This window comes from Trichechus manatus, unplaced genomic scaffold (assembly GCF_000243295.1).
Source record: "Trichechus manatus latirostris isolate Lorelei unplaced genomic scaffold, TriManLat1.0 scaffold00091, whole genome shotgun sequence".
Lineage (NCBI taxonomy): Eukaryota > Metazoa > Chordata > Mammalia > Sirenia > Trichechidae > Trichechus > Trichechus manatus.
In genome coordinates, this window is record NW_004444027.1 from 2579735 (window position 1) to 2606804 (window position 27070).

Genomic DNA, 27070 nt, shown 5'->3' on the forward strand with positions numbered 1-27070 from the left:
GGTTGTTAACCAATGTCATAAAACAATATGTGTATTACTGTTTCATGAGAAACTATTTGTTCTGTAAGCCTTCACCTGAAGTATAATAAAAAAGAAAACGAAATTTGTATTAAAAATAAATAAATAAAAATGAAGTCTCTTGGAATTGTCAAAAAAAAAAGAAGAAAAGGAAAGTATCTCTTTAAAGGGCAGTGCATAGTGAAGGCAACTGAACACAATTTAAACCTTTCTTGATGACTCAGGGTTATCATTTTGAATCTGTTACAACACTGTGTATGCTTAATACTTACTAAGTGCTGGGTTTTTAACAACTGCAACCAATGGTCTCTAGCTGTTGGAAATTTTTTCTCCATTTCATTATTTTTCTGCCTCTCCCCTTTCTCACTTTTTATTGCTGCTAAGGTACCTGACTGTGGTTGCCCCTCTCTCTCGCTTAAATGCACATGTCAAGTCTTTGCTCTTCTTGGGAGAGGTCATCACAATTGTGTGAAAATAGGAATGTATAGGCTCTGAGTGAGAATCTATCACTCGAGCAATTTGGTGACTCCTGTTTTAACTGAATAGAGGTCCTTTTTGGCAATTTTGTGAAGTTTGAGTGTGGAGTCACATGGCCGTATTTGGATCGTAGGGTGGTATTGGGTCCCAGAAAGCCATTCCAGGGAGGATATGAAAATGGATGGGGTCCACAAGGTCAGAAAAGCAAGTGACCGGTTTCCTTTCCCTGGAAGCCTTCCTGGAGAAGAGGGAATGGGCCCAGTTGGGATTTAGTGGTTCAGGGGGAAAAGAGAGAGTGAATGAATGTATGAGAGGCTGAGCGAAGCTCAGAGCTGGGAAATCAGCCTCAGGCTGTACCTGTCTTCATGGTGGCCTTTCATGAACACATCTTGCAGGACTAATGAAAAGTCTGACATAAGCCATTTCCTTTCTAACCCCTTCCCTGTCAAGTCTTGCATTGACCATAGAAGTATTTCCATTGTCATAATTTGTTCTGTTTTGTTATCAAATATTTTCTGTTTCTCAAAGGCATTTTGTTTTTTCGTGAAAAATACATGGAAATCGCTGTCTTCTGTTTGTCTTGAACTTCTGTTTTGCATCAGACCGTGGAACTGGGGCAGGAGCACGAGGGCAATCTCAGCGAGTACTTCAGTGTATCCCTTGCTGATGAGAATGGGCCAGAAATGCCCATTATTATCACTGTTATTTAACATTATTCTAGAAGCCCTAGCCAGTGTAATAAAACAAGAAAAATAAGAAGTGTACATATTGGAAAGGAAAATATTTTTAATTTTTAGATGGTTTACTTTAATATTCAAAGGGATTGACTGAAAAAATATTGGATCTAATCAGAAAGTTTTAAGATTGCCAGTTAAAAAACACCAATTCAAAATGAATAGTTTTCCCATGTACCAACAAAATAATTTAAAATCCCATTCACAATAGCAACTTAAAATATGAAACAAGTAGAAATTACAAGAATACATTCTGATATGTGAGACCCAAGAGAAGACTAAAATACATTAAATGTTATGTTAAATACTGTACAAAGGAGCCCTGGTGGTACAGTGGTTAAGTGCTTGACTACTAACCAAAACGCTAGTGGCTCGAACCCACCAAGCAGCTCTGTGGGAGAAAGACCTGGTGTGATCTGCTCCCTTTAAGATTACAGCCTAGAAAACCCTATGGGGCAGTTCTACTCTGTCACATGGAGTGGCTATGCGTCAGAATGGACTTGATAGTACCTAACAACAATACTGTACAGAAGCAAATTCTTTATAGATTAATTTACAAATTTAGTGTGATTCTAACCAAAACCCCGAAAAGTTTTTTATTTTTTTGGAGCTTGACTGAATGATTCTGAAGTTCAGGAGAATACTACTGGTTAGATATAAAAACAAATTGTAAAACTATGATAATTAAAATAATATGATACTAGCCCCATAAGAGACATCATCTACATCAATACACTAAAGTAGATAATCCATAAGTGGGACCAACTGAATCTAAGTATTTAATGTATGAAAGGTAACATTTCTAACTCACAGTGACATGATGAAATATTCAGAAAAATTTTCTGGAATAGTTAGCTAGCTATTTTGAAAACAATAAAGGTAAGGACATTCCTTACCTCATGTTATATACCATAATACATACCAGAGTTTGTTAACTTTAAACAACAAAAGAGCTAAAAAGTTAAATTTGAACAACAAAGCCAGAAGAAAATACAGAGGAAGTGTCTTATGATTTAGATATTTCTTCAAAGGCAGAAATTATAAAAGATAGAGACACTTAACTGCATGAAAATTAAAAGCATCATTATAGTAAAATAATTAAAAGACTGAATTAGGAAATTTATTTGCAGTGTATAATAAAGGATTGATGCATTTAAAATACAAGATCGTAATGATAAAAATACAGATAGTTTAGTAGAAAAAGTGAAGGGCATGAACAAGGTCTTCATAAAAAATAATTCTCGATTAAACTTATGAAAAAAGTTTAACTGAATGAGCAGTAAAAGAAACACAAATTAAAATAACAATGAGCTAACCTTTTTTCTACTAAATTTTCAAGTATTAAAAGGAGTTATAATACCTGGTGTTGGCTAGGTTATGTAAAATGGACGCTCATAAACTCTGCAGATAAGTGTTTATACTGGCATAGCTTTTCTGGAGAGTAGTAGAACAATATCTAACAAGAGCTTTAAAATTTTATAAACAAAAAATAGGCATACCCCTAACCTAGAATAATTATATGTAAACATTTAGCTCTAAGGATGTTCATTATAACATTACTTACAATGAGGAAAAATTGAAAACAACCTAAATGACCAAAATAGGTGATTAGTTAAACAAATTATGGCCATCTCTTGGGAAAAAAATTGTGTCAAAATAGGTATCAAATTCTGATATTTGGTTGGAAAATATTTATTAATATGAACATGTTCACAATATTAAAAAAAAACAAACCCAAAACCAAACCTGTTGCTGTGGAGTTGATTCCGACTCGTAGCAACCCTATAGGACAGAGTAGAACTGCCACATAGAATTTCCAAGGAGCGCCTGGTGTATTTGAACTGCTGACCTTTTGGTTAGCAGCTGTAGCACTTAACCACTACACCACCAGGGTTTCCGTTCACAATATATTGATGGTAAAAAGGTGGCCTTAATAGTCTGTCCCAATGTGATGCCACTTTTTTTTTTTTTTACAAAAAGAGCTTTATTGAAGTATAATTTACATACCATAAAATTTTGATAATACTTTTGTAAAGAATACATATACATATATATATGTATGTGTGTAAGTGGGTAAGAAGAAAGATGGAATAGACATACATCAGCATATTAATAGTGAATTTCTTTGGATAATGGAACAGTGGAAGATTTTGGGTTTTTTTCCTCAGTTCTTTCTGGTTTTCCAGATTTTTGGCATTTAAGTGCTTTGCACTTAAAGCTGTTTTATGGAGAGAAAAGTTCGTCTGGAGCTATACTTTAAATCTGGGTTATTTTCTCTTGCCCTGTCATTTCTGAGATATAAGAGAACAGAAGGTGAGGAAGCATTTGAATTTATGTACAGGGGTGCTGGGCTGGCATTTGTGTGGAACCTGAACTCTCAACAGTCCAAGCAGTTGTAAAGAGTAATTAAACGCTCCCTGAGCAACTGGGCCTCTTATCAGCCTTTAACCCTCTTGTCCAGATAGGGTGTCTTTTATTCAGAGACTTACTAATCAACTGGGGGAAAAAAAAAAACCACCCATTAAACAGTTTGACCTCAGCCCAAGAGGAGAGCACACAATGGTAAAATGGCTGAGCTTCAGACTTAGAGAGATGTTATGCTGTGTTTTTAAATTCAGTCCAGGTTCCTAGGAGGAAAAAACCCATCAATTATGTTGGCTCTAGAAAGATCCGAGTCAACATATGACATCATTGACTCTTCCTTCCCTGCTGGACATTTTTTGGAGGGAATGCAAGAAGAATTGTCAACATTGGAATAAACAGAATAGAGACCAAACTCCTCATACTTTTGTTTCTGAGTTTAGTTCCAACCCAATAGCTTATCATACATAGTGAGACTATATCATAGGGCTTTTGTGCAAGGGTGGAATTGTTGCTTATTTATTAATTAGAGTCCTGTATAGTCACTTGTTATTGTTTGAACTAGGCACTCATCTTTAGCATACTATTTGGCGTTTGCCTCTAAATGCTGTCCTGAAATGTAGTAGGTGTGGGCATCACATCTTTTATTTCAGTCCATAGCTTCACAGAGTATTGCAATGAGGTCATAGGGTTTGTTTTGATTATATATTTCAGCAGGAATGTAAACATGACCCTGTTTGATTGATCCGCTCATTGTTCTTTTCCTATTACTGACAGTAACCTTTGAGCTTTGGCTAGAGTAGTTTGGCATATTTCTACACATTATGTATGTAAGTACATGTGTTTGTGTCTCTATCTCTGTCTAATTAGAAAGCTACAAGTCCTAAGTTTATAGCTGGATTCCCTTCCCAGCAAAGAACCAACAGGAAGGAAAGCTGAGACACAGCCAGCCTTCGCACGTGAAAGCATTGTGGTTTGAGTTTTATTTTTTTTTGATGTTCCACATAGCCTTGTAATCGCTTATTTTTGGCAAGCCAGGACTGAATCTGTGGTCTGGTAGCCCTGGGCAACCAAAAGCTGAGACAAACAGAGGAAGTGTCCTTGCTCACATGTTTCTCCAGCCACCTCATCTTTGCCTGGCACAGCCACCCTGCTTTCCAGGTGGAGCCCGTCAGCTGCAAGGTCTGGGAAGGCAGACCTTTCCCCACGTGGAGCGCCTTTAGGTTGTCCCCCTGCCCCTGGGTCCCTGTTGCTCATGACTTCCCTGCATCCTTTAATTTGTCCACAGTCTGGAATTTATTTATGGCAGACTTTGTGGTAAAAACTGGTAGGTCTTTATTTTCTTAAAATGGCCTGAAGGCTGTGGGAAGTAGAGTAGGGAGTTTGCTTGCTACTTCTCCACCTCATCACACTCACACACATGCAGACTTACACCTGCGCATATACACACTCTGATCATCGCCCTGCTGCCCAGGGTTTTGTGTCTGGTGAGCAGTCTTGATGGACAAGGGTGTTGTCGGGAAATCTGCAGAGCCTTGGGCTGTGGGCTGCGTGTGCTAACAATTACAGTGAAACCTGCGAAAGCTGGAACCTGTGTCAGGCGGAAACCTGTCAGAGAAGGAAAACTCAAAACTAAAACGAGGTAGGATTTTTAATAGAGCGTGATAGAAAAGTGTGGTAAGACTTACCCTGTCAAAAGCAGAAAAGTTGGAAGACCCAGAAAAACAATGCAGTCCAGTCGAGTTCCAGCTCTCACAGGTTTCGCTGTATTAGGAAACTCACCACCTCCTAGGCACTCTTTCCCACGTGGAAAGGGAAAAGAGAGAACTAGGTCGTCATTCTCAGCCTGTAGTCCCCATATCCCTAGGGGTTTTTGAAAGTATAAATAGCTTTAGTATTTTATAAGCCTGATGAAAATTTACCTGAGTGATGTGTCGTGGGTAACCCGAGGATCAAGTTTCTTTGCTTTTGACTGCAGTTACATGGACTCTGTCAGTGATGATTAGTTTGTGTTATCAGCTCTGACTGGCAGGTTTACTTGCATTTGATTAAAAAGAAAATGGGAAATGAATTTATTATTTCTTAATATATCCCATTTGATAGGAAGATAGTTGAAATCATGGTTCCTGGTGGCTGGGAGTGGGGAGGGATACCCTGTTTATGTTTGTTGACTCAGAGTCTGTCTGAGTTTCCCTGCTCTGCGTTGACTGGCTATTATTTTATGATCATGCTTGCTTGCTGTATAAACAGGACAGATCCGTTTTGTTCCTTTTGGTCTTACTCAGTTTTATGCAGAAGACTCTCTTGCTAGAGGGATAATTCAGGGTTCCATGCCTTTCTTGTGACATTGGGAGCCTCGGGCCTCCTTCTCTCAATAACTCCTTTATCCAGTGCCTTCTTTGGTATCCTCTGCCTGAGGCTCACCCCTGCTGAGCCCTGTGGGTGGGGGTGCTTGCTAAGGTCTTCTAGAGCACACTCTCCACAAGCAGCAGGGCGACCTAGGCTACCAGGGCCTTGGGCAGAGGGGCAGGGCTAAGACGCTGCCTTGGCTCCCTTCTGCCTCCTATGCTGCAGTGGCCTTCTAGGTTCTGTGTCCCTAAGACCCTCCAGACCCCAGCCCCTTTCATATTATACCTGAAAGTAAAATTGAACATTTGTAGAGTCATTTCTGTGTGCAAGGAATTGTGTCAAGTGGCCTTATATCCTCAAGACACTCCTACTTTACTTTTTATTTACTTAACAAATGTTTATATAGGACTGTTGCGCCAGGCACTGTTATAAACCCTTTACAAACATATCATTTAAGCTTCATAACGGCTCTATGAAGTAGATACTATTATTGTCCCCATTTTACAGACAAGAAAACTGAGACTCACAGAGATCAGAATATCAAGATTACACAGCTAGTAAGTGGCAGAACTGGGATGCAAACCCAGGCAGTCTTGACTCCAGAGTTCATGCTTTTAACCTCTGCAGTATGAAGCAGGCACTGTTATTGTTCTATTTTGCAGATGGTCCAAGGCCATAGAACTAGTTCGTGGCAGAGGCAGGATTCAGGTGGACAGTTGAACTCTGGGGACGATGAGGTGATACTGTTAACCTCTGCAGTACACTCCCTTTGGCTTTTCCTCATGCCCCATATCCCAGCACATTCAGCGCACACAGTTAACATCATTGGGGTCATTCTTATAAAATGTTATTTTTACTGGTTCTCTAACATTTCTTTAATAACGAGAGAATATTTCAGCCCAGCTCTTCCATTGGTGGAGTTGAGGTGACTTGGCCCAGTAGTCTGGGTGGGGAGCTCGAGAGCCAGTATCCTTGAGGGCCTGTGATGTCCTTTGGATCTAGAAGTCTTCTGAGAGAAGTCTGGAGGTGGGGCCAGGAAGAGAAAGTACTCCCAAAGACTTTAGAATTCTTAAAGGAGTTCTAGAATTGAAACACAAACCTGAAGCAAAGTTTGTGTTTCTCCTGTTGATGACTCAAGGAGATGCAGTGCACATGGTTTCTTTTTTTTTTTTCCTGGACTCAGATTTAGAATGCCTGTCTAATTACAGGAAACAGAAACCTTTCCTCACAGTTAGCCAATGATTTCAGCATCTCCTGGAGAAGTTCTACATGGACCTGAAGTTTGAAGCTTTGCATTCTAAGGAGTTTGGCTGGGATTTTCTCCTTTGGCTCTCCTTGCCTTCTCTCTGTGCCTCGATTTCATCATCCTGCTGTGGGGATGGCACTTTCTAAGTGTCTGTCAGTGAACGTAAACATGGAGCTTGAGACAAAGCGCAGCTTCTGTCTGTACCCTGGGAAGAGAGGCTCCAAATACCTGAGCCCGAGGGGCCTGGGCTCTGTCTCCAGAACTGTCACTGGCTTGCCCAGATCTCGGATGCCTTACAAGGCAGCTTTAGCTGGGGATCACCTTAGGGATCAGGTTGGTAAAGCTGAGAGGGGTTGAGGAGGGTACTAGATAAAATGGTGGACATAGCCATTTAATCGTGTCCTTGTTAAATTGGTAAAGTAACTTCTTTGTACAGCTGGTTGATCTAATCTCTTATTTATTGCTCCGTCTCCTAGCTGGTCTTGGAAGGTGGCCATTTATCTGAAACAGAGACAGCCTAGTCTAGTGAAAAGAGCTTTGTTTTTTTAACCCTTTTAAATAATGAGCCAATAAAATAAAAATACCATCGTTGGCTGGGATGCAGTGAGAGTGGCATCCTGATGCATTGCTGGTGACAGTGTAAAATAGTGACTCTTTCTGAAGGCAGTGTGGTCATCCATACTAAGAACCACAGTGAATCCAGTAATCCCAACTCTTGAACCCTCTCCAGAGAAAACCATTTAAAATAAGGGAAAAGTTATTTGCATTAAGATGTTCATAAGAGCATCATATATAATAGAAGAAAATTGGAAGCAACCTACAGGTTTAATGATAGGGGAATGGTTAAGAAAATAATAATAGATTCCCCCAAAGAATAGCTCTCATTAAAAATTAATTATGAATTCTAAAAGACAACATGTTATTAAGAAACCACGATTAAAGTAAGCATGCTCTGTGGTTATACCCGCATAAAATATATGACATTACAAATCTGGAAGATCATATAGAAGATGATTTATAGTTGTTTTTAGAGTGGTGAGATTATAGGTAATATTTTCCCCTATTATAAAAAAAGTGAAGGAAACAGTATCAATTTTGGATTCAGACTTGGATTTAATTCAGGTGTTGCTATATCTCATTGTGTCTTCTAGCAACTCTTCTCTGAGACTCAGATTCTTCATCTGTCAAAAATGATAGAAAAATTTCCAAGTGTCCCTGAATCCAAACCTGATTCTAGCCACTGACAGTCTCTTCAAGTAGAATCTGTCAGACTTGCTTTTATGAATAAATAAAACTCCTGGGCAATTAGTAGCATCATTGTGCACACAGTTAAAGTTCTATAAGCACTTCTGTTGGTTAAACATTGTTCCTATAGATTTGTTCTCACTATATGGGGTCCCTGCGAGTCCGAATCGACTTGATGGCAATGTTTGTTTGTTTTTTTTTTACAGTTCGATAAAACCTTGCAGATAGTACTCAACCCATGCACAACAATTCTGAATGAGTCTTGAGTAAATGAACAAGTCCTACCACGGAGGCTAATATTTAAGTAAAGCAGTTTCTGGTGATGTGGGTCGCTCCCCACCATGACTACAGATTGACTGGAGGTGGGGGGCAGTTCCTGGGAAGATTGACTTTATGCTGTTTGCAGCTGGGCCTGAGGGCTGTCCCACTCTTTCCAGGTCTGCTTTTGATGAGTCAAGGAGAGGATTTCTGCTCATAGTTTGGTCCATCACTCTGGAAAGATTTACACATTATAAATGACCCTTCATCACCACACACAGATTTTATTAGCCTGGCCTTTGATTTTAAATGCAAGCAGGCTGTGTGCAAGCTATACCAAGCCTCAAAGAAAAGGGCTTTATGAGGTGCTGAAGTTTTGACAAGCTCTTTACCTGAGGCCCAAAATTGACTTTCACTGACTCACATTGGATATTCCCCCGTCTCTACTGGGCTAAGTTCATTAGCTGCCCATTTAAGTGAACTTACATATGTTTTTGATGATAGAAAAGGGTTTAGGTATGGGAATTTGAGGTGAGTGCTATTAATAGTGGAGTCCCTGGGTGGCGCAAACAGTTAATGCACTCAGCTGCTAACCCAAAGGTTGGAGATTTGAGTCCATTCAGAGGCACTTCAGAAGAAAGACCTGGCGATCTACTTCCAAAAATTCAGCCATTGAAACCCTGTGGAGCACAGTTCTACTCTGACACACATGGGGTCGTCATGAGTCAGGGTCAACTCTATGGCAACTGTTTTTTTTTGAGGGAGGGCCATTGATAGAAATGCCAAGAAGGTAGGTGTTTGTTAGTAAAGGCTTAAAAACAAGGCAAATTGCTAAGAACCCCAGTTTGGATTCAAGCTCTGTGAGTTACTGTCAGCACAACTGCAGGCAAGTCATGTGGCCTCCAGTGTCTTCATTGGTGAAACGAGGATAATAATACTTACCCTGCCTACCCAGTTTGAGGATCAAATGAGATAAGTTAAATGATATAAAAAATATAGTAATGTGAGATTGATACTGCTATCAAGTAAATGCAAACAGTGGCATGAAATTGTAAAATGGTTTTAATTGTCCCATTCCTACTTAAAAGAAATTCTGAAGAAGAGGTGAATATGTTTCCCTAAATTGGTGTGCTATTATTATGCCTGTGTTAAACCCATGAAAGTGGAATGGAAAGCCAAAGATGACTTTCTAAGAGCATTTTTTGAATCAGAAATAAAATTAGGTTTGGAATCTGGGCCTTTTCTCCACCCTGTCCTCCATGTCTCCTTTCCCAGCCTCCAGCTCTGGCTTCTGGAATCCCACAATCATCTTCAAGTGGCCTTGAAGGAATGGGCAACCTTATTACAGTGGGCCCAGGTCACCAGAAGGGAGATCTGGCTGTGGGTGGGCTGCAGGTATGGAAAGCTCCAGGTGTACACTTTCAGCTTTGGGATGAGCAGCTCCATTCGGTACAGCAGGTGCCAACCCTGACAGCTGATACTGTGTGTGAGTCCCATTTACCTCCACCTGTTTATTAAGGGGATTTGCCTGAGCTGTAGACGGCTGCCTTCCCCAGGTTCAGCCAGAGGTGAGTGCTGAGGCCAACGCTAGCTCCTAGGAAGACTGTGAAAGCAGAGGAATGGGTGAAGGGGGAGGAGATCAGGGGAAAGGGCAGAAAAGAGGTGGCCCAGAAGAATGAGAAAGGAAAAGACAGAAAAGATTAAGAAATAAAGAGACTCGTACAGATCAGTCAAAGAGGGAGCTTTTGAGTAAATGTCAGAAAGGGAATGGAATTCAGTGAAGTAGGAAAGCTCCTGGGGACACCAGCATTGAAAATATGGGTGAAGAAAGAGGAGCTACGGAAACATCATTCTGAGAAGCAGGGGAGAAGCATGGCAAGAGTGCTGTTAAGAAAGCAGAGAGGAAGAGCTTATGGGCAGGCGTGGGCCCAGATGGCTGTGATGCTGGGAGTGTTCACTCAGATGAGGGCTGAGAAGGGTGGTAAAGAAGAGGATGGTGGTGAGATGGAGCAGGGGTACCGGCAGGGTGGAAGGAAGTGTGTAGTGAGCTGTGAGTGAATGAGAGGTGAGAAAGCGGGGAGTTACCGACATTCAACTCTTTCCAGAGCTTGATGAGAAGGGAAGGGGAGGAATAGAGTAGTAGCCTGAGAAGCAAGCAGAATCATTTCAGATGTGTATTTTTTAATGCGTTTTTTTCTCCTAACTAGAGTGTAAGCATTTGAAGAGCAGCGTTTATATCTTCTATCCCTTTGTTTCCTCCAAAGCTGGCTGATCCTCAGATCACTCAAGAAGTGATTTGCTGTTTTATAAATACTTTTTACTGGATCTTGCCTCAACCCTCATTCCCATCAGATTCTGGCTCAGTAAATTCTAGCATTGCTTCCTGGATTTTGAACAATTACTTATGACTGAACTGGATTTATATGAATATATTAGGTTAATTTAAAGAGCAAAATTGCATTAAAGAAAGTCTGGGAATAAAGAAAAGAATGTGACTGCTTAAGGGGGACTTGATTTTCTCCACTTATCATAATGTTACTTAATGGTCTGGTTGTGAGGATTTTTGTTTTCTGAACATGGAGTAGGACATCATACTCGATAAAGGAGAGGATCAGCAAAAAAGAGGAAGACCCTCAAATAGATGGATTAACACAGCGTCTGCAACAGTGGGCTCAAACATAGCAATGATTGTGAGGATGGCACGGACCAGACAATGTTTTGTTCTATTGTACATAGGGTTGCTATGAGTTGGAACTGACTCATCGGCACCTAACAAGAACATAACGGGGACTACTGAAGTGCTTCAGGGGATCAGGAAGCATGTATTAATATGTCTGTAACTGTTAAGCTAACTGCACAGTCTTCTCACCTGTTGTCTTAGGTACCCTACCAACCAGTTGCTGTCCAGTCGATTTCGACTCATGGTGAGCCCATGGGTTGCAAAGTAGAACTGTGTTCCATAGGATTTTCATGGCTGACCTTTCAGAAGCAGATTTCCAGGCCTTTCTTCCAAAGTGCCTCTGGGTGGATTCAAGCCATCAACCTTTTGGTTAATAGCTGAGTAATTAACCGTTTGCCCCACCCAGCGACCCCCTTAGGTACTTAGTGCCGCCATAACAGAAATATCATAAGTGGGTGACTTTGAAGGATAGAAATTTACTTTCTCATAGTACAGGAGGCTAGAAGTCCAAATTCAGGGCATGACTTCAGTCTGTTTCAGCTTCTAATAGCTGCCAGCAATCCTTGGCAGTCTTGGGCTTGTAGATGCATCTGTTTCTCTTGTCTGTCTTTCTCTTCTCACCCCCGAGTGTGTCTCTGTGTCTGTTCTGGCCTTTTATAACTCAGAAGTTATTAGGTTTAGGATTCACACTACACTGGTAATGATCTAGTAACATAACAAGAGAAAACCTCTGTATCTGAACAGAATCACATCCACAGGTACAAGGGCCAGGAATTCACCACATATTTTTGGGGGACATAGTTCAATCCATAATGCCTATTTATTGAATTGGGTCACTTGCTTTAGTTATAAAATATAAAGGAATTAAACACCTCATTCTCTTTTAAGCAGTAGTGATTCAGAGCAGGGGCTCTGGAGTAGGACAGCCCAGGGTCAGATTCTGGCTCTGTCCGTCACTAGTTCTGTTAGCAAAAGCACGTTACTAACCACCTTCCTGAGTTCTTCCGGGTGCTTTACTTGGCAGAGGCATGGGCAGGATGAATATTGAGCAGTTTGAACTCACCAAACTTTGTCTGCACCCACCAAGTGGCTCTGTGGGAGGAAAGACCTGGCAATTTGCTCCCCTAAAGACTACAGCCTAGGAAACCCTATGGGGCAGTTCTACTCTGTCATATAGAGTCACTAGGAGTCAGACTCAGCGGCACACAACAATATTCATATCTCGAGGAGCCCTGGTGGCATATTGGTTAAGCGCTCAGCTCTTGACTGAGAGGTCGGCAGTTTGAACCCACCAGCTGCTCTGTGGGAGAAAGATGAGGCAGTCTGCTTTAGTAAGGATTAGAGCCTTGGAAACCCTATGAGGCAGTTCTACTCTGTCCTTTAGGGTCGCTGTGAGTCAGAATCAGCAATGAGTTTGTTTTTTTCTGTATGCCAGGCCCTCTGCTTGGTGCTTTTTAAGTACCTTGAGCAAGTGACTTTATCTTGCTGTCCCTCAGCTTCTTCACCTGAGAAGTGGAGCCAACACTGGTACCCTCCTTAAGGGGCTGTTGTAAGGATTGGGTGAGAAAATCCATGAAAGATGTGTCGAATAGTAGCAGACTCAAAGGAAGTTCTCAGTAAATACTATTTTTACCATTATTACCATCCTCTTAAGTATTTGACTTGTACTTAGGTTAATGCAAATCACTGTTTCTTTGTCGCAGTGGTTAAGAGCTATGGCTGGTAACCAAAAAAGTCAGCGGTTTGAATCCACCAGCCACTCCTTGGAAACTCTGTGGGGCAGTTCTACCCCGTCTGGTAGGGTTGCTGTGAGTCAGAATCGACTCGATGGCAACAGGTTTTTTTTTTGGTTACCAGAGGCAAGGAGGCCCCCTTCACAAGCTATCAGGATGAAACCAGGTCAGTTTAAAAGCCAGCCAGCGAGGGTCTGTAATGTGGACTGATGGGAGAGCTATGCACTCCTAGAACCTTGGTGGAGCGCCAGGGAGTTTTCATATTGAGTGTTTAATCATGTGGTCACGTAGCTGGGCCCCTTGGTGGAAGAGGTTCACCAATGCTCCATTACTAGTGTCTGCCAGCTGCGTTACTTGCCAGAGGCAGGAGTGATGTGTATACTTATTGAGCACCTTCAGCACCCTGGGCTTGGTGCTTTGGGGACAGTAGAGAAGGGAATATCAATAATAATAGGTCATTTTTGATCATTGCTTTATAGTTTATGGACACCATCTTATTTAACACTCACAAAAATGCCATGAGGTCAGTTATTATCTTTGCCATTTTGTAGATGAGAAAACTCAGGCAGAAGCATTATATATAGTTCCAGCTCTTAGGAAACCACTTCTTTGCATTGTGTGGGAAATAGTCTATTTGTACAAGTTAAGTAGTTAACCATGTAAGGCAGCATGTGCTTAAAAAACAAACAAACAAACAAAAAAACCCTTTCAGTCCAGCCGATTCCAACTCATAGTGACCCTATAGCTCGCCGTAGCTCTTAATCACTTACTGCACCACCAGGGCTCCAGCGCTTTAGAGGCACCTAAGTACTTAACAGAGGGGTTCATAAAGGAATAGAAGGCTATCTTCCTGCTGGTGCTCATTGGCACTAGATCTAGTGTCAGCACTCCTTTCAGTATTTACAGTGTTGACTCATTTACATCTCACTAGGAGCCCTGAAAGGAGCTCCTTGGCACAGTGGTTAAGCCTCAGCTCTTAACCAAAAGGTCCGTGATTTGAACCTACCAGCTGCTCTGCGTGAGAGAGATGTGGCAAGATTTACAGCCTTGGAAACCCTATGGGGCAGTTCTACTCTGTCCTATAGGGTCCTTATAAGTTGGAATCAACTCGATGGCAATGGGTTTAGGAGCCCTGGTAGTGCTGTGGTTAAAGTGCTTGGCTGCTAAGCAAAAGTTCTGTGGTTCGAACCAGCTACTCCTTGGGAGAAAGATGTGACTATTCTGCTTCTGTAAAGATTTGTTGCTGTTAGGTGCCATAGAGCTGGTTCTGACTCGGTGACCTTATGTACAACAGAGCAAAACACTGTCTGGTTGTGTGCCATCCTACTCTGTCCTGTAAGATTGCTGTGAGGTGGGATAGACTTGATGGCAATGGGTAAGAACCCTGTGTGTTAAGAACTAGTATGAGACCCACTTTACAGGCGAGGAGTATGGTGCCAGGAGAGACAGAGTATCTTGCCCAAAGTCACATAATGGTACTCAGGTCACTGACTCCTGAGTCTTTCCACTATGGCGTCTCATATGGCTACTCCTTATATTTCCCAGGGCGTTCTCTTCCCTTTCTGCTTTTCTCCAGAGCAAAGCCCTGTTATCCTAACTGGCTGGCTGGGCTCTCAATGGCTCTTATCTCCCCACCAACAAAAACCGTTCCCTGCCTGGTTGAATAGGTCACACAGCATTTTGCTGAGTAGATGCCCTCTCAGGGAAAAGCTGCCTAGATAAGCAACAGTGGTTTGTGTTGTCGTCTCCCTGATTGTTTGCTTTTAATTCTAGCTGATTAATTTATCTAAGACGGGGGTAGGGGAGAGACCAACACACACAGAGTTAAATGCAGGGACTAGAGAATGAGGCAGGGAGGACTCCGGGATGGGAGGCAGGAGATGAGCAGTTCTGATAAATACCCGAGGCAGACAGTGTTGTGTGCGCTGACTAACGGAGTTTTCAGAACCACCCCTAAGTGCGGCTGTGTCTGAGGGTTTGAAGGGACTCCTTGGGCAGGGGTGGGATCTGGCAGGGCTGGGCTGAGAGTTCTCTGCTCCTTCCTTTCTTCTGTCCCACCTACTTATCTCCCCTGGCAGGCTTTTAGAATGTGGTTTCTGCTCACTTGCTTCAATTCCAGAACAGGATCTGTGGTGATGACTTTTCTGGCATCTTTATGTGTTTTGAGTATGAAGTGCCCCTAATTGTATCCATGTCAGTTTCTTGGTTGTGATATTGTACTATAGTTAGGCAAGATACCACCATTGGGAGAGACTGGGTAAAGGGTGTGAGGACCTCTGTATTATTTCTTACAACTGCATGTGAATCTACAATTATATCAAAATAAAAAGTTACCAAAATATTGGAGTCCTTTAACAGTTGTAATAGAAGTAGTCATAGTCCTTTGGAGATAGCTGATGTCTTCTAGGTTAAAGCACTTTCAGATACTGCCTTGCAACTTCTAACTTCAGGGCACTGTCCTGGGCATGTTCTTGGCTCCCTCATAAACCAGATTCGTGGGCCTACCACTTAAACCACGATGGTGTTTACAATTGCTCATCCTGAAGTTGGTTTGCCTTAGGGCTCCAAGGAATGAAAATTGAGTGTATGCCAGATGTTGTACCAGGTGCTTTCAGATACACTTTCTCATTTAAACTTCTTGCAGCCCTGCAATGTAGGTCGTTTCATGCCAATGTTTTACATATGAGAATATGGAGGCCCCAAGAAAACACATGCCAAGTAAGTGCTGCATCAAGAACCAGAGCTAGGATCTCTTTGCCCACAAAGTCCTTTCTCTTTTCACTGCACAATGGATGGTTCCGTTATTGAGCTTTTTCTCAAGTCTAACACAAATGGAAAGGAACCAGCTGCAAGGCAAAAGCCAAGCTGTTGCAGAGGCAAATAGCTTAAGAAGGTCACCAAAGAAGAGGCCTGTATGTTCCATAAAGTCATTTTCAGGCTTGTGTCCTTAGTGAGGAATCTCTGCTCCCTCCGGAAGTGAATGTGACATTTTGCCCTGTTCTCTGGAGCAGCTCTTCCCAGGAGAGCTTCTGTGGAAAGAGATCTGTGGGAAAACATGTGGAAGCTTTTCCCGGACACGTTTCTGAATGTCATTAGCTCTTGGAGGAAACATGATTATTTCCCTGAAGCTCTCAGCTTTGTCTGAGTCCTGAGTTTTCAAGGGTTCATAACTCTAGGAAATGTTTTTGGATTTGGGAGGAAGCCACAGTATTGCAGCCTGGAAACTTGATGTATTTGGAAATGACAGTGCTGTTGTATAGCAAACAGCATCCTCATTGGTAAAATGGGTGTGAGTGAGTGGAGGTGGAAGGGAGGTCAATGGGAAAAGATTTACACTCAGTTAGTTGGTGGTACATTGGTTAAGTGCTCAGCTGCTAACTAAGAGGTTGGCAATTCAAACCCACCCAGCAGCTCCACAGGAGAAAGACCCAGTGATCTGCTCCCATAAAGATTACAGCCTAGAAAACCCTATGGGCCAGTTCTGCTCCATCCTGTAGGGTTGCTGTGAGTTGAAATCGACTGGATGGCTCACGACAGCAATAACAATGATATTCAAAGTGGTCCACAGGTAGCACCAGTAGCTCCTGGGAGCATATTAGAAATGCAAATTCTCAGGCCCCAACCCGAACCTACAGAATCAGAAACTCTAGGGGTGAGGTCCAAGAATCTCTGCTTTAATAATGTTAATATTATTAAATAAAATATTTAGTATTATTATTAGTCAAATATTTAGTAAAACTTTAAATACAAACATAACATAATTCACCAGTTTTTCCCTTAATATTATGGGCTTTCCCTGCTACCATGTCATTAACTATTTATGAAGTATTATTTTAATGGCTATGTAATATTACATCACATGAATAAATCCTAATTTTTAAGTCATTCTTCAAATGTGAGGCATTATAACATAACTCAGGATAATTATAACTCAGGGTAATTCTCAGGTACTCTAACATCTGAGGAGCATAGCACCAGATGATTTTACATACCCTTGGGATTTAGGATAGTGTCCTTTCACCAGTCTGAGTTGTCCCTGTCAATTGTCACTCACCATTTTACAGAAGGGTAGACAGAGGAAGAGCAACACTAAGTGGCTTGCTTGAGAAATCTGTGGTAGGAATGAGCATCCTGTATATCTTACTCTCAACTTTGAGGCTAATGAGAAGGTAAGAAAATCTTATGGATGACTTCTGAAAGATATATTTTTTTCCTCAGAAAAATTTTTTTAAAAGTACTGAAGGAGAGCTAGTACCACCATATGTTAAGATGCATTAAAAAAGCTGCTGTATTTAATACCAACACAGAGATAAATGGAGCAAAATAGCTAGAGACAGAATCTGGTATTGTCTGTCTGTTTTGTGTGTATAACACACGTTATATGTGTATTTACAGTATTAGTAAATCTTTTATTAATAATATTGATATATTAAAGGATTTATTTAGTAATAATAATAATAGCATATTTAAAAGTCACCATAAATAAAGCAATAGGGGAAAAGGATTATTCAGTAAACGGTGCTGGAACAATTAGTTAACTGTTTGGTAAAACAAAATTAGATTCTCAGCTCATTCTTTTCACCTGTATAAATACCTGATGTGTTAAAAAATACAGATAAGAAATATAGTGGGTTTCTAAATGGTGAGAGACTTTATAAACATATAAAAGAATAAATCCCAGAGGATAAGAAAAAGAATTTGAACAACCTAAAATTAAATTTATGTATGTCAGAAGCATTGTCAATAAAATTAATGAAGCCAAACTGTAAAATTTTTCCAACAAAAATAGTAATATAGTATCTGCTTAAAGAGTAATATAGTATCCATTTAAAGATCTCATACTAATCACAAAGACAAAAGGCTAAAAATCCCAGTAGAAAAATGGGCAAAGAAAGTGAGCAGACAGCTCACAAAAGAAAAGATAGAAATAACCCAGAAACATGAAAAGAATTCAACCCCTCTAGCAAGCAAAGATGGAGCCCTGGTTGCGCAGTGGTTAAGAGCTACAGCTGCTAACCAAAAGCTCGACAGTTGAAATCCACCAGCCGCTACCCTATGGGACAGTTCTACTCTGTCCTATAGAGTCGCTATGAGTTGGAATCAGCTCGATGGCAGTGGGTTTGGTTTTTGGATTTTAGCAAGCAATTAATGTAAATTAATAATTGGGCATCAGTTTTACCAATGAAATTTGAAGAGATTAAAATGTTGGTGAGGGAATGGTGAAATAGGCCTTCCCATCTAGGAAACATGGAAATACAAAATATCCAACATTTGAAGAATGACTAAAAAGTTAGGATTTACTCATGTGAAGTAATATTATGCAGTCATTAAAATAATACTTCATAAATAGTTAATAACGTGGTGGTGAAAGCCTATAATAATATATTCAGTGAAAAAGCAAAATATAAAATTTAAATGCAGACAATTATTTGTTTGTTTATTCATTCTTTGTTAGATCAGATTCAGGCTTGTTTTGGTTAGTTCTCTCTTAACTTTAAGTAAAGGTAAGGTGCTCTTCTCTTCAGAAATAGTTTCAAGGCTCAAATTAACCATCTTCTTACATCCATATACTCAGTGGAAAAGGATTTATGCAGTATCGCCCGCTGGACAGGCAGTCCATCTACTCCTCAGATATCCCAGCATTCCACTGTGCAAGCCAGACTGTCAGGGGACTGTCTTCCCAGTGGGCATCACATGGGCCCCTCACAGAACTGCTTTTACCAACCATGTCTTGGGATGCTAGTGTTATGTGTGACCAGAAGTTTTAGAAAAAGGTAGGCCCGTGAAACTCATTCCTATGGTTACTATGAGCATGTGGATCTTAGTATCAGTACATGTCCTTCTCTTGAAGAGGTGCTTGTTTTTCATCCCAAGGAGATAGATATGTTGAATATACCAGGTTTCCTTCTTTATACTGACTAGAGTGCCTAACTCTGAATTTGTTGTTAGCTGCCCCCTGACTCATGGTGACCCTTTGTACAATGGAAGAAAACGCTGCCCGGTCCTGCACCATCCACATGATCGGTTGTGATCAGACCGTTGTGATCCATAGGGTTTTCACTGGCTGATTTGTTGGCAGTAGATTGCCAGACCTTTTCTTTCTAGTCTCTCTTAGTCTGGAAGCTCCGCTATAACCTTTTCAGCATCATAGCAACACTCAAGCCTCCACCTGCAGACGGGTGGTGGCTGCGCACGAGGTACATTGGCCAGGAACTGAACCCTAGGTTCTCAGCATCGTATGCGAGAGTTCTACCACTGAACCAACACTGCACCCATATAAATTTAAAGTTAGCCTGTGTATAGGACTAAATGTTTATCTACTCATACATACACAGAAAATACACACATGCTAGCCTCATTCCTGGTTTCATTTTATATCCCATCATTGTCTTCCGTTTATCTCATCTTCTTCTACTCTTATTTCTGTTTTATAAAATCTCCTTTTATTTTATATGTCTTTATAAGTGACCTTAAAACTTTTTGGGGAAGAAGATGGGACTACACATAAATAAATTAAAAAAAAAAAATATATATATATATACATATATATATATGTATATATACACATACATATATATATGTGTATATATATACATATATAAAAGAGAGAAAACACCAAAATTTGAGTTATCTGATTTTTTTGGATAATGGAATTACATGTGTTATTAATTTTCCTTAAGATTTTTTATTTTTTAAAAAATTTTCTACTCCAAGCAGGATTATATTATTAGAAAAAAATTTTATTTTTTGGAAAGCAATTTCCATTCAGACCTCATGCCATCCTGTAAAAACAATGCATTTCTGTTTGATAGGCAGTTGTAACTGAGGATCGCACAGGACAGTATTAAGCAGAAGGAGTCTTCAGGCATTGCAACAGCTCTTTGGGTTTGAACAGGAGAAGTTAGTTGAGTTTTCAGAAGAGCACCTCCTTTGGCGATTGACCTGATCTTCTAGGGTGGAGTATGAGAGCCAGAAGGGAACGTTTAGACAGTAAACTAGTTAAGCTGATGCATAGATTATTGCAAATGGTGGTGAGATACTGGGAGGAGGACATTTACCCCAGATGAAAAGGCTGAGGAGGAGATGGCTGAAGTGAAGAGCAAGGGGGAATGGGTTTGCAGAGGGAGCTGCTTGAGCAAAGACCTGGAGGTTGCAAGGAGTTTGGCAGGTCTGAAGTGGATCAGAACTTGCAGATGCTGCCAGATCGCAGCCAAGCAAGCTTGCCTTTGTGTATCTCAAAAATATAGATACCTAGGCTGAATTTTCTTTAGATAAAACTTTTTAAATAAGTATTAGCCTATGTAATTAAATGAATACATACATATCTGTTATCTGTAATATATATAATGTGAAAAAAGGACAGGGTGGCCTGATGGTGATGAGCCAAGGAGTAGTGAGGATATTTGGAGAGATCAGGCAGGACCAACTAAAGGAGTTTGAATTTTACTCTAAAGACAATAAACTGCTAATGAAAATTTAATCAGAGAAGTGATGTGATCTGATTAAAGGTTTAAGAACGTCTTTCTGGCTGATTATGAAGACTGGTTTGGAGTAGGACAGGAGGTAAAACCAAGAGAATGACTAGGGAGATTTTGTACAAACTGATGGCTATAAAGTGATTTTTTGTTTTCTTTTTTGTTGTTGTTGGGGCTGGGGGGACACAATTTAAGGAAAAAGATTGGAATTATTTTTTCAGGGTTTCTGTGTTAGCATATTGGATGGAATAGGCTTGCATTAGACATATACGTCTTCATTGTGTTTGTTAAATAATATTGTATATATTACAGATACCAGATATGTCTGTACCCATTTAATTACATATACTAATGCTTATAAAAAAGTAAATTTTTTCAAAATAAAGTTCAGCCTAGATAACCATAGTTTTGAGATATACAAAGCCAGGCTCAGTTGATTGCAACATTGCAGCATCAGCAAGTTTTGATCCATTTCAGAAATCTGAGCTCACTAGCATTGCCTGGGCTGGCATTTTCTTAGCTCAGAACTGCTTACTGGGTGTAGAAAATCTAATACTTCATTTAGGAAGACTGCTTCAGTGCTTTAGGTGTCAAGAGTTCTGGGTTTTATCTTCTTTGTTAAAAAGTTTGAGTTGACCTTGGACAAGTCATTTCCGTCTGTATTTTAGTGTCTCTGTACAGAAGATAGGTAATAATCATCTTGGGTAAACTGCCTGTCATCATGGTAACTGGGCTAGAGCTCTCTAAGACCTGGGAGAGACAATAGCATATACAAAGGCCCTGTGGCAGGAAGGAGCAGGTTGATATTGTAAAAATGAAAGGCAGCTTGTGTGACTGGAGATCAGAGTGCAAAGGGGAGATGGTACTGGGTGACATTGTAGACGTTGGCCAGGGCCAGTCTGGGCAGGATTTGTAGACCTTGTTGAGGACTTTAATCTTTATCCAAAGAGCAGTGGGAAGCCATTGGAGGATTTAAAAAGGGGAGTGACGTAAGGCTGATAGATATGCCGTCTCATTTCATCCTCATAGCACATGTATGTGGGAGGTAATGTTATCCCCATTTTAAAACAGCACCAAAATTTTAGGCTAGTAGAGATTAAGTAACTTACTCTCAAGGGTACCTTGCTGGTAAGTGGTGGAGCCAGAAAAAAACTCAGGTCTGCATGAGTCCAAAGCCTTTATTCTGTCCTCCATATCAGCCTACCTCAATAATAAAATAACAATAACCACAGCTTTAAATCGCTTTGAACTTGTAAGATGAAAGATCTCCCTTAAATTACAAAGTAGTGTTATGCTACTGAAATATGAGTGGTGATGAGAGAGTGGATATGCCAGGGAATTTTAAAAGGCCCGGTCCATGTGGCTCTGGTCCAGCACCTTAACATTCCTTGCTGTCTGGTGGGGGGCGTCTCACGCATAGCTATCAACATGAAGAAAGATTTGACTGCTTTGGCCGGCCATTTGACACTGCCATTGTCCATAAGGACTCATTGTCCGTGGAATGTTCCTAAGGTTTGTGCTTTCAGGGATTTTGAACTGGGAAACCAGATCTGGGCTGTTTGTGCGTGGTTTCACTGGAGAAATCATCCAATGCCAAGTTCCTTCTTTCTGCTTTCTCTCTCTTGGGAAGTCAAGTGGCTTAAGTGGATTCTTAGAGACTGACTTGTAGAGATCACCATTTCGATTTTGAACCAAAGAAGCCTTATTGAGAGTTGGAATGGAAAAACATCTGCTGGCCCGTGGTCCTGAAGTTCTTGTTGATAATGGCAAGTGTTTGTTTCTTTCTAGTTGACCATGTTGTTCCTGAACCTGGGACAAGCCTGCTGGCTGCCTTTGACCAGTGGAGGGAATGGGCTGACAGCAAGTCCTGCTGTGACTACTCTCTGCATGTGGACATTACCGAGTGGCATAAGGGCATCCAAGAGGAGATGGAAGCCCTGGTGAAGGACCATGGTAGGTTGTGCTAACCCAACACCTCTGGGAATATTTCCATTTCAGTCCATAACCTGGCACGGCTCTGTGAGGATAACATAGAATAATGTTTATAGATCCCATTTGTGCCTCACCCCCATGCTTGCCCCTAGCGAGGAGAGAGGTTAAGGACCACAGCTGATGCTGACTGGAGGTGGCCTAACCCAGTGGAGTAATACAAGCTTTCACTGATAGGAGAACATGAGCCTTATTACCTGGATCTGTTCTTATATAACAGCTGTTTGCAGCCTGTTGGTTTGAGGTAATTATGTTCTCTCGTCAGGTTAGGGAGTTGAAGCTGTAATAATGATTTGCCCGCAAAGGGTAACAAATGCATACCCCAGTGGGGATTCTGGGCCGTTTTAGGAGAGTACATAGGAGCCTGGAGTGGAGGGCTTGGACACCTTCTTTCTGTAGACCTGGAAGGCCCCAGGACAGATTTGAGGGTGGTGAGACTCTTTAAACCTGAGATAACCTGAGAGCTCTTTTCAGTTCCATAGAACTTTTTTGGGGGAGCAAATTTCCAGGGATTGGATTTGGGAAGATTAACAAGGAGGCTAAAGGAATCTTTTTTTTTCCGAAATAATTTATTTGTTGTTGTTGAGAATATACACAGGAGAAGATACACCAATTTAACAGTTTCTGCATGTACAATTCACTCACACTGATTACATTCTTCAAGCTGTGCAACCATTCTCATCCTCCTTTTCTGAATTGTTCCTCCCTCTTTAACACAGATTCACTGCCCCCTAAACTTCCTGTCCAATCTTTTGAGTTGCTATTGTCAATTTCATCCCATATAGGTAGTTCTTAAAAGAGCACAATGCTAACTTTAGTAAAGCTAAACTATTGTTTGGTTTTAAGAAGACTTCAGGGGACATTTTTGGTTTAAGGTATAAAGATTATCTCAGGGGAGGCTAGAAGAATCTTGACTCCTTCAGGGTGCCTCTGGGACCCTTTTGTCAGTAGGAACCTTAGGAGTTTAGGTGGTGAAGCCAAACCACATTGTCTTCCTAGGTTTCCTTGACCTTGGCCACAGAGTAGAGGCCTGGGTCTTGTACTGGTTTCATTGGATCTAAGGCTTCAGGGAAGCGGCTATCGCTTTAGGGTTCTGAGACTTGTAGGCTCAGAAGCATCATGGGCTATGAGATAATGTCAGGAGGGAAATCCCTAGGCACCTCTGTAGTGTAATATGATGGAAAAGCCCCAGAATGAGAAGCTACAGTCTTGGGTTTAATTCTCTGCTCTTCCACAGACTAACTCTGTGACCTTGGGCAAATCACTTAAATTTTATGGGTCTCAATTTTTTATCTCTAACATGAGAGTATTAGACTAGATGTCATCTAAGATTCTTCCCAGCGTGCAGGTTCCACGTAAAAGAAAATAGGTAACCTTTGACTTTTCTCACTTTTGAAAATACCCAGACTCAAACGGATTTAACTTGCCATACTTATAATGAATCTACTCTAAATGCAGGCAGGGGGTTACCATAGTAACTGTTGCCTGGAGAGAAGAGAAAGTCCAGGATGTCATGAGGCATTTAACTCAGGCAGCTTCCAACACTTCCCAGGTGGCTTGAATTAAGCTCCAAGGCTAGGAGACTGTCAGTACAATTGTTTAAAATAGTGATGGATGTTGGGCAGGGATGTTTGGCCTTGTGCGTTGGGATGCAAGAACTCTAAAATGCCAAGATGACGATTGCAACATCTGCTTGTTGCACTAATGGACCTTTTCTTATATAAAGAAAGTTTCTTAAAAATCAGGGTGAAGGGTAATTTGTTTACCAAAGAAAAGACATTTATTACAGACCTTCATCAACCAAAACTTCTAACTCATTTTTTTTGAAATCACAACAGACTATTTTTTTGGCAGCTTTTAAATTTGATACAGTTTTAAACTTACAGAAAAATTGCAAGAATAGTACAAAGAACTGTCATGTACCCTATTCCTACATTCACCAGTTATTTATATTTTATCCCATTCGCTTTGTCATTCTCAGTCTCTCACTATGTAATAAATATACATATATATATTTATTTGTATTTTGATATGTATACACACACACACACACACACACATGCATGTTATTTTAATTTTCTTATCTCCTTCCATATTGTTTGGCTTTGGTTTATATATCGAAAGTCATCTCTCAACCTGCCTATTTTGTGTGTCCACCAGGGGTAAATTCCTTCCTTGTGTACATGGCTTTCAAGGATCGCTTCCAACTAACGGATTCCCAGGTGAGAAAAGCCAGCTTTTCTGAACAAGCCCACTGGCATCTGGTACATTCAGGCCACCGCTATTGGTCTGGGAAAGCAGCCTCCAGTGTATGACCACCCCTTAGTTTCAGAGGAAATGGCTGTTGGATGAAGTCACTGATGTAATTTGCTCTTATGGAGGGTATGAATCTAGTGCCGTCTGACCCCTCAGTACCATGCTCTACCAGCTTCTGGAATCTGAGCCTTGTAACGGCCTCAAAATGTGCCATTGTGGCCAAGAGGTGTATTCAGAACATGCTCAGCAAACCTGATGCACAGCCAGGAGTGTCGTCAGTAAGCTTCTCGCTCCTAATCCACATCTTCTTTAGGTTTTGCTGCCTCTGTTAATTACTAAGAGGTCCCTGCTGCTCTGCCAGATGTGGCAGGAAACATCGCCCTTGGGGTGTGTCAAAAAAGCTAGTCTTAATAGAAACTGTTGATGGGTATCATTTGTGATCCCAGAAATGTTGCTGATGGGAAGATTGTACTTGTGAACAGGAAGCTGTAATCACTGTCTCTGACTCCCATCCTCCTCTCAGATATATGAAGTACTGAGCGTGATCCGGGATATCGGTGCGATTGCCCAAGTCCATGCAGAAAATGGCGACATCATTGCAGAGGTATTTTGCCTTCCTCTTGATCGTTTCTTCATCACCTATAGGGCAAGAGACAGGCTCAAGAGTGTGAAGTGACTTCTGTAGCGTAACACCTGGGGGAGTGCCAAGGTTAGTTGATGTTGCATCCCTGGGGCTCTGTGCTGACAGCCTTCCTGGCAGTGTGAACGCTGGTGACAGGTGTGCCTCTCAGTGTGTAAGCAGAGCATACAAGCTGGTGTCTTTCCGCAGAGAAGCCGTTTCTCTCAGTGCTGTTGTGCAGCTGTCTCTGGGCAGAGTACATGCACTTTCTAGTAACACACGGACATTTCAGTCTGTAGCAGAGGGCTGAGACTGCATTGGCTCTCAGCTTCCCTGGGAATCAGCCAGATGCTTCTGGGAGGCTGTAATTCATCTGTCCCAGCTCAGTCTGGGAACAGGGTAGTGAACCCTTCTCATCATGGAGTCTTGGGATGAGGGCCAGGTGTCAGCAGTACCATTTTTACATCTTGCCCCTGTAAGTTTTTACCCACATCTCTGACAATCGGTGTCTGAAGCCCAGCTTTCCCTCACAGCCTTGCTTTCTTTAAACATTTCAGGAACAGCAGAGGATCCTGGATCTGGGCATTACAGGCCCTGAGGGACACGTGCTGAGCCGGCCTGAGGAGGTAAACATCTGCTGAACGGGATGCGTGACTCGGTATCCACTGGGCACTGCCCAGCCCTGAGAACCCTCTTCCCGTCTGTCCAGGGTGGGTCTTCTTAGGTGCTGATGTGGTCCTTCTGAGAAGCCACAGATTACTCGTGTGTGTGTCTACATAGGCAAATGAAGCATTAGACTGAGTCTGTAGAGTAAAGCAGTCTGGATCATTTAGCGTCTTTCTGGCTCTAATTCTCTGCTTCCTTTTGCTTGGTTAGACACAAATAGGTTTGTGTTAGCAGCCTGCAGTCTAGGTTAGTGGTTTGTAACCTGGAGTCTCCAAACCAAACCCACTGCCATTGAGTCAGTTCTGACTCATAACGACCTTATAGGACAGGGTAGAACTGCCCCATAGGGTTTCCAAGGCTGTAAATCTTCATGGAAGCAGACTGCCACATCTTTCTCACGCAGAGCAGCTAGTGGGTTCGAAATACCGTCCTTTTGGTTAACAGCCGAGCGCTTAACCACTGCACCATCCAAAATCTTTACCAGTTACCAAAACATAGTCACAGGGATATAAAAGCTCTTCTAAGTATCTAGAAAGCATAATGGAAATCGTAAGTTTTTTCATAATAAATCTGCACAGGATTTTACATAACCCACATAGTTTGGTATAATCAAAATCGTGGAGGGAAAATTAATAGCAAGGGGTCTTTTTGGTTGAGAACCAGCCCTGAATGGGGAGACATGTAAGTTAGAAGGGAAGGTGGTGCTGTCATCTTACGTGATTGACAGTCTGTTTTTCTGAATTAGAGTTCGTGGCCTTTAAGTATTTTTCAGAAGTTGTTCCTAATGAAAGACTGCAGGCAAGGCTTAAGAGGACCTGACAAAAGAATAATATGGGGGCTCTGAGCTAAGATCATAGAAGTCTTACGGCTCTTCCCCTGGTCACAGGCCACACAATACTGAATAGAAACGAACAACCTTTTTCCTGAAGAGAAAGATGTAGCAGAAAAGGACAGGTGCAGAGAA

At 41.3% G+C, this 27070-nt stretch overlaps 1 protein-coding gene across 3 annotated transcripts in view; it reads left to right on the plus strand.

The window, feature by feature from the left end:
• DPYSL2 (dihydropyrimidinase like 2) overlaps window positions 1-27070 on the plus strand; it is a 136736-nt gene that overhangs the window by 81900 nt on the left and 27766 nt on the right. For all 3 annotated transcript variants that reach the window (XM_004382170.2, XM_023736719.1, XM_004382171.3), the window contains exons 4-7: window positions 22365-22529; window positions 24726-24787; window positions 25345-25425; window positions 25998-26066. In XM_004382170.2, coding sequence (XP_004382227.1) covers window positions 22365-22529; window positions 24726-24787; window positions 25345-25425; window positions 25998-26066 — 377 coding nt within the window. The remainder of the gene's footprint in view (window positions 1-22364; window positions 22530-24725; window positions 24788-25344; window positions 25426-25997; window positions 26067-27070) is intronic.